The 8,528-nt window shown below is 36.5% G+C and overlaps 1 protein-coding gene and 1 long non-coding RNA gene across 2 annotated transcripts; both read left to right on the top strand.

The window, feature by feature from the left end:
• Nucleotides 1-5,742: 5,742 nt before the first annotated feature.
• Nucleotides 5,743-6,664, top strand: LOC149241855 (uncharacterized). The gene is made up of 2 exons (XM_089367601.1): nucleotides 5,743-6,111; nucleotides 6,285-6,664. The coding sequence occupies exons 1-2, from the start codon at nucleotides 5,879-5,881 to the stop codon at nucleotides 6,499-6,501; spliced, it is 450 nt and encodes a 149-aa protein (XP_089223727.1). The 5' UTR covers nucleotides 5,743-5,878; the 3' UTR covers nucleotides 6,502-6,664.
• Nucleotides 6,665-7,006: 342 nt separating this feature from the next.
• Nucleotides 7,007-8,326, top strand: LOC149241854 (uncharacterized). The gene is made up of 3 exons (XR_016245660.1): nucleotides 7,007-7,190; nucleotides 7,573-7,927; nucleotides 8,227-8,326. It is a non-coding gene; the product is annotated as an uncharacterized LOC149241854 (long non-coding RNA).
• Nucleotides 8,327-8,528: the final 202 nt, after the last annotated feature.

The raw sequence follows: 8,528 nt of genomic DNA, 5'->3' as shown, positions 1-8,528 counted from the left end.
CCTTTATAATATCAAAAGGCCCATGCATTAGTCGTAGTATAGAGAAAAAAAATAACGTAATTAAAGGAAAATTTTGAATATTCCACATATTTGATATTGTACAAAATTATACCCATAGAGTTATACATCCAATACATCTCACTCTCTACATACACACGTGATAATTAACATAACTTTGGGATATTTACTAACATGTAGAGATCGAAAACATTAGAAAATTAATAATCACATTACATACAGATTTTGAAGATATTGTCAAATTAGTCACATGCAAAATTTTATAACTAGTAACACAATAATATGCCAAACTTAGGGAATTCACTCGCCACACAACCTTGAATTGCATCTCTAGTCCCTCCCACCCCCCGAGATGAGAATTATTGCCAAGAGATCAACATTCTATGTTTATTTCTCTCCTAGGTATTTCATACCTTTTTTCCATACCAGATGTTTCTGTTAGTGGCGTCCCGCTTTTGTGGTTCTCCAAAACCACTAGCCTAGGTTTTTTTTCTTAAAAGCTAACTTCTCTCTCCCACTATGCTTTAAGATTGTCCAAGCTTAGAATATCTCCCTAGAAAGGAGATTTAATGAATTTTCTCTCTAATTAAATCTTATCTAGAATATTATCCAGAACTCTCCCATGGAAGAATTATTTCACGCAAGAATCTCAATTGTAAGTGTGTTATTCCCCATGTATTTCCATTCTTGTTATTAACAAAAAAAAATTATTCATGTAATGTCTCAATGTACTTAATGGATTTTCTACCATTCACATTAAATACTTTGTTCAACATAGTAACAATCAACATTAAAGCGTGGAGGGGTATTGCATTCTTCCACCCTTTTATTCTACACCATCACCAATGTTTTTTGTATTCGCTACTTCCCTTTGGAACAAAACTAGATAATTTTTATGCATTTCATCTTCTCGCCCCCACGTGTCCTCTTTGGGAGTAAAGTAATTCCATTGCACTTTAACCCGAGTGACTACTTGATTCTAGAGCTAGATCTATTTCTTGTTTAGGATACAGAGAGGTTCGTCCAGAAAGTCTCGTACGTGTGCCACCTGGAGCAATTTCCATTCATTAATGTGAAATTCATCATATACATATTTCTTAAGTAAAGACACATAAAAAACATTATGAACTTTAATGTGACTGGGTAGTGATAATTGATATGCAATAGGTGTTAATCTTTCCAAAATCTTAAATGGCCCACAAAATCATGGTTCCAATTTTGAAAAAGTTCCCATTCTTAATGTACTTTTTCTAGGTTTAACTCTCAGATTCATGTATGATCTCCAATTTTGAACTCCTTGTATGTTCTCTTTTTATCTACATAATTCTTTTATCAGCCTTCTGATGTTTTAATATTCTGTGGAATCCTTTGTATTGTCTGTTCCATTTCCTGCAATGCATCGGGACCAAGAATCAATCTATCTTCTGGTTGATTCCAATTGAGTGGTGTATGGAAATTTCTTCCATACAAAGTTTCAAAATTGCTCATTTTTATAGATGTTTGATAACTGTTGTTGTAGGAAAACTCAATTAATTCCATAAAGTCTTCCCATTTTTTTAGTCTTCCCATTTTTTACATTCTGAGCATGTCCTCTAAAATATGATTAGTTATCTCAATCTGTCCATTTGTCGAGGATGTTATGCGGTACTAAAATTTAATTTAGTTCTCATTCCCCCAACACAATGACTTCAAAAAGTTTGAGGTGAATTTTGCATCTCTGTCTGATACTATCATTGGGGGAATACCATGTAGAAAAAAATTGTCCTTCATGAAGATTTGAGCAATTTGTGTTGTACCAAGAGTATATTGGACTCATACGAAGTGGGTTACCTTACTCAATGTATCCACCATCACCATGATTGAATCATGTTGTCTTTTTATTTTTTGTTAGCCCTATGATAAAGTCTAGAGAAATTAATTCCCACTTCCATTCTGGGATGGGTAATGGATTCAACCACTCAACAGGATGTTGATGCTCTTTCTTTACCTACTGACATTCTAAGCAAATTGATAAATATTCAGCCACCTCCTTCTTTATTCCTCGACAAAATAATTCTTTTCTTAAGGTTGTGAACATCATGTGGTATCTTGGATTCCCCGCATAAGGTTTCTTATGATATTCATCTAGTATCGATTGTTTCAAAGAATTTACATTGGGCATATACATTCGTTTTTTTTGTAAAACAACAAATTTTCATGATTTTTTATGTAACCAGGGATATTAGTTTGTTTTAATTTATGCTGAATTTCCAAAATACCTTGGATCATTAATAACATAATTCTTAATTTGGTCTATGAATTATGTACGAAAATTGCAAATCACAACCTCCATTAGATTATAAGAATATCTACTCAATGCATCTACTAACTTGTTTTCTTTCCCCTTTATGTGTTTTATGTCAAACTCAAACTCAATAAGAAATTCCATCCACTTAGCTTGTCTAGCATTCAGATCTGGTTATTCAGATCTGGTTGGCTAAACAAATATTTCAGGATGATATGATCAGTTAAAAAGGTTAATTTGTTCCCTAACAAATAATGCCTCCACATTTTTAAGGCATGTATGACTGAAACTAACTCTAAATCACATACAACATAATTCCTTTCATGGGTTTTTAACTTCCTTGCTCATGGGTTATTACATAATTGTCTTGCAATAAACTCCCCCTAGCCCTTCAATACAAGCATTTGTGCACACTGTGAATTGTCTATGTGGGTGTTGTTGTAAGTAAATGTTTTGGCTTGTCAAAAATATTCTGACACTTAGTAATCCACTCAAATTTTACTCCCTTTTTTTTTTTCTTTTTTTTCTTTTTTCTGTAAAAATGTGATAGGATGTGCGTTTGTGAAAAATCCTTCTATAAATATATGATAATATCCTGCAAGTTCCATAAAGTACTAGAAAATTGAGACATCTTCGAGTATGGGCCAACTAACCATAGCTTTAACTTTCTCCAGTTCAACTGCTAATCCTTCCTTAGAAATGACGTGACCCAATTGCTATATTTTGGTTTTGTAGAAATCACATTTGCTAAATTTGGCATATAACTAATTTTCTCTTAAAGTTTGAATCACTACTTTTATGTGTTCTTTATGTTCTTCTTCATTTCTAGTGTATATCAAAATGTCCTCAACAAATACCACCACAAATTAATCCAAATATTTTATGGGTATATTGTTCATCAAACACATAAAGGTTGCCTAGACATCAAATGGAAACACTACCAACTCGTAGTGTCCATATCTGGTCTGAAAGGTTGTTTTGTGAATATCTTCATTCATGATCCTTAATTGATGGTATCCTATTCCTAAGTCTATTTTTTAAAAAATTGTCGGCCCCCATACCTAGTTGAACATGTCATCAATATGGGGCAATGGATACTTATTTTTGATGGTTAACTTGTTTGGTTTTCAGTAATTGATGCACATTCGGAATGTGCCATCTTTTTTATTTACAAATAATATAGGTGACCCCCATTATGACACACTCGGAATAATATAACCTTTATCTAACAACTCTTGAAGTTCCATTTTTAATTCTCATAACTCAGGTGGGCTTTTCCAGTAAGGTGCTCTAGAAACTGGGGCTGCATCGGGTACCAAATCAATAGAAAAACCTATATTTCTGTGAGGTGGTGAGCTCGGAATCTCCTATGGAAACACATCCCATAATTATTTAATAATTGGTAATATATCTAAGCTTGGCTCCTCTCCCCATGGATTTCCTTCTTCACCTATACTAGATATAATTGACACTCTTTCTGCACACTCTTCTTCATTTGTACATCGGAAATTTGTCTAACAAATATGGGTTTTTGTATTCCTTGAATTATTTGAGTTTTTCCTTGCTAATTTGTGCAAGTTACTATTTTGGTTAGATATTTTATAATAGCCCCCTTAATTTCCAACCGTCCATACCTATTAGTATATCATAGGAACCTAGGGGAAGTACATTCAAATTCATTGTTGTGGAGTAGCCATTTAAACTAAGAGGACACTGCCTTACTTCACTAGTTACCCTTCTCCTGGTACTAGTTTCTAACTATACTAACCATGTAGTTTTATATTTTGCAATCTTAAGTTCACATTTTCCTACCAATTTTGGCCCAATGTAGCTTAAACTAGCCCCTGGATCAACTAAAATAGAAACAGGTCGGTTGGAGATAATACCTTTGACGTTAACCATTGTTGATTGATGTTCTGCTTGTCTATCCTACAAGGTGACGCTTATTCTAGGAATATTTCTAGAAATTTCATTCATAGTAATGGCTCCCTGAACAACTTGAATATTCTGAACAGATCGGGGATTATGTTGGAAATCCGTTAATAGATGAGGTTCACCACATCCTCAGCACTTCAGTGGCTCTCTCGCCTTACCCCCATTGATTTTTTTTCCATCCAAGTTCAAGGGTTTTGATCCAACTTGAGACTATGTCGGATGAATTATATTCCACTTGGTAAACTTTTTCTCTTGATTGTCCTTTCCAAAATTTTTCAAATAATTGGGCTTCTGTCACTTTTATCCCATTACAATTTTAGTTATGTCCTTATTTTCCAAAACTTAGTGATTTCTCCCTTGTTTCTGAACTACTGATAACATAGCCTGGATTTCCTCACAACCTCTTCCATCGTCTTCATATTGTCAAACTCAATCCACTACCTGTAAACAATAGGAAAACAGTTCACAAAGCGTTTCACCTTAGCTTTTTCCTCTTTAATGTAAGGTACTTACCGTAGCAAATTGGTAGATTTTGCCACAAATTCATCCACGGTAAGCTACCCTAACCTTAATTCATGAATCTCTTTGGCATGGTCATCATTATAACGTTCCTTGAACTGATTCCGGAACTCCTCCCAAGTTACTATCTTTTCCTCCAGTTAGTGCATAATTTTGGCTTCCTCTCACTAGAGAGCATCTTTACCTTGCACCTAGTAAATGGCCAATTTGACATTTAAGTTGCTCTAGTATTCATAAAATTGAAAATATTTAGTCATATTTAGTAGCCATGCCTTTGCATCCTCCTCCTCTCCATCAAAAGTAGGGTGCTTAATCTTCCTAAATTCCCCTTGCAGTTATGTTTATTTCCTTTTCTTCAATCCGGTGGAAAATGTTCTCCCAAACTCCACCCCACTCTCATATTTCTTTGATTATGTGCCCCATTTGGTTCCTTTTACAATCTCAGGTTCCACTATTTTATGTCTAGACTTTTGAGTCAATCCTCTAATCATCCTTTCATGTTCCTCATCGGCCTTTAGCAACTGCTTGTTGCTGCTTCTGGGATATGCAAATTCATGCTAAAAATTTCTAGGTCCATGAACTATGTAGTTGTTGGATTAGCCTCCTCACCCAATTTGACATATAAATCTGCACCTCCCATGCTGGCTAGAGCCTCCTCCACTGTGTTGTACCTTCAAATTATAATGGATTAAAATTCAGTGCGACAAATACAAGTTTGTGTTTTTCCATTTTTTTTTTTTTTTTTTTGTAAATTACACGATACCGCTATTTGCTATAGTAGTCCCTTGGCCCAATGGTGTTACTTGGCTCTGATATTTGTCAAGAACCCAACACCCATTACTCTATATATATATAGGAACTGTGTTAATTTTCTAAATCTATTAATGCCACATTTTCTATTTCATTCCATTGTGTATATGGTTCCGCTCACCGTAATCTTCACTTCCTATAATACCATTGCGTTATTACGCCGTAAGGTGTTTCCCTCTGGGAAGAACTCCCTTATATGCCACTGTGTCCTATTTTCGACCATTGATCTGATTTGTTAGACGATTAAAAGAGATTGTGCCGTTGGATCAGTTGGAATTTTAATCAGCGCTGGTTGAACTCCCTGTTTATCTCATGCTGGCTCCCTGTTTATCTCATGCTGGCTCAAAACCCTTCACAGACAGTAGTGATGGCTTCGCTGAGTTTCGATTTCCTTGGCATTTCCCACTGCCTACACTTTCTGTTTTGTCTCTCCATTTTCTTCAGAGATTCATTGTCTTGTGTCCCGTTTTCATCATGGCGAGGCGGTTTCTATCTGTGAGCACATTATCTTCTCTGCTCTCTGACATCAGAATTTCTCATGCTCAGTATGCACTTTTCCATATTCTTTCCGGGAGTAACCAAAATGAAGTCTATATTGCATTATTTTTCCATTAAAATTTTGTTGGGTGAAATTAGGGCCAGTAGCACTAGGGTTTTGTATTCTACACCGCCACAGAAAAATGAGCCTTAGATGTTGTTTGTTCTTTGTGTTTTGCAGGCAATACACGGCAGCGGCGGCCGAAGAGATGAGATCGAGCGGAGCGGCGGGGCGGGAATTTCCAGAGGTTAGCAAGGCAGGCAGAGGTGGAGGAAATAACAAGGGAACGATGTTCTGGATGAGGGATCCGGCCACGGGGAACTGGATTCTGGAGGATCACTTCGGTGAGACCGACACTGCAGAGCTGAGGCAGAAGCTGCTCTCCTCTAGAAAATAAGAAAATAGAAGAATAGTTTAGTATTAACATCAGGGATTCCCTTGCTGAAGACAGAGCGGATGTAGGATGGGGCAAGGGACATCTTCTGAGATTTCTTGCGTTGTTCCTCACCGTTCATGCAACTGTACACGGTTTCCAGATAAACTAAAATATATATATTATATTTCTGATCCGAAGTTGTTCTCCAGTACCATTATTTTAAGCAAACGAATAGTTGTGGTTGCTTCTTCGCCCGCACTGTCACAGATCCATTTTACGCTAGATTGCCACAGATCCAGTTTACGCCAGATTGCCAGATGGATGCTTTTAAGTTATGAGGTTGGGATGAAATGGATCTTTGAATTTGACATACTGTTTTATTATTAAATTTTTTGTCCGAGTGCAAAGATCTGCGGGCCATCTGCGGGCCCTGAGCAGAATTTTGGATTCCCTCAAATCTGAGGGTTTTGTTTTGCCATTAAGTACCCGCAAACAAATTTCCTCTCAGCTGCTCCGCCGAGCCCTTAACGCCAATTCCATTGTCGAGGCCCAGAGTTTGGTGGATTACGCCAAATGCATTGTAGATTTCAGTTTTCATGCCCTAAGCAATGTTCGAATTAGGGTTTGGCAAATCCTCGAATGAGAAGATGCTTTATGTTGTGGAGGAGAAGATTTACAGCTCCATTTTCGATCAAGATCGTCTTTTATAGGTATTTAATTTACCTCATTTAAGGTTCAGGATTGAATTTTAAAGTTCAGTAGAGATCGACCAGGTTGGTGATTCATATCTTAGAATTTAAACTGCAACGATAGGTTGGGGTTCATGATTTCGGTTTTAAGGATCCATTAACATTCTGTTTAGAGTATAAATGATGTATTTTAAACTGCATATCTGACTTAGGAGTCTAGGGTTTAGACTTGAGAACGTCAACAACAAACGGCTCCGTTCTAGAGTGCAGGTTTTAGATTTTATAATTTGAAGGTAGCCGAGTGTTAACGTTTAGGATTTATTATTAAAAATGGGGGTTTAGGGTTTAGCGTTTAACGTTTATGTTCAGAAGTTAATGGTTATTTCATTTTGGTGATTTTTAGTATGTGCTGGAGAAAGAGGCAAAGAAGGAGGAGGAAGCTTTGATGAAGTCTAGACTAACAATTTATCTTGGAAATGGATTGCAATCTAAAGATTCAGAGACCAGGTTGTTGGCACTTAAATTGGCATGCTCCTGCTGCTTCAATTCCAGACTCATTTTTTTCAGGCTTCTACCTATATTTGAGACGGCACTCTATCATGAGGATTGTTCCATGCGTGAATACGTGCTGGCATGTCTGATGGATTTGATCTTTATCCACCATTCAACTATTCGTTTACAAACTGTCTTCCATTTTATTTCCCCCTTCCTGTATGCTCCAACACCTACCCTTCAGCTTGCGGCTGTTATTGGTTGCGGTAAGTTCTGTTCATCTGTGTCTAGAATACATTTGTTTTGATGCCACATTTTTGTGCCTCTTTCTTCTACATACTTATTTAGTTTTTTTGGGTTTGATAGCCTAGGTATAGGATCTGCTTTGGCATCCTACTTGTTTTTATACTGATGTGCTTTTAAAGTCCGATTTACCTGCTTTTATGTTCATTGGTTTCAGATTAATAAAATTATCAAATCTTATTTTTTCCCTCATGTTAGAATTTTGGTGAATTTCATTTAGTTATAATTTTGGTGAAATTGATAGTGTTCATAATATTTCCAGGGCGCCTTCTCCTGTACGATTGCTTCCCAGACGAAACAGAGTGCTTATTGAGTATAATGCTTCAGCGCCATGTTTATAGGCTCCCAGATTACGGTTCCCTATGAGTATCTCCACTCTTAATTGAGAGCCACGAGAAATTGTATGTCAACTTTGGATTCCTATCTGAGTGAAATCTGTTATGCATCAGCACAAGTGCTAAGAATGAAGAGTAGACTGACAAAATAGTCTGCCTGCAAGCATGGAACAATTTCAACCAGTAGGTTTTTACTATTTCATTCATTTGACAGCTTGAGAATGGGCAC

Source organism: Pinus tabuliformis, chromosome 8 (assembly GCF_031772625.1).
Source record: "Pinus tabuliformis cultivar Carrire ecotype Pingquan chromosome 8, CPIR1, whole genome shotgun sequence".
Taxonomy (NCBI): domain Eukaryota; kingdom Viridiplantae; phylum Streptophyta; class Pinopsida; order Pinales; family Pinaceae; genus Pinus; species Pinus tabuliformis.
Note: the sequence above shows the minus strand (reverse complement) of the source record. Positions and strands in the feature narration are given on the sequence as shown.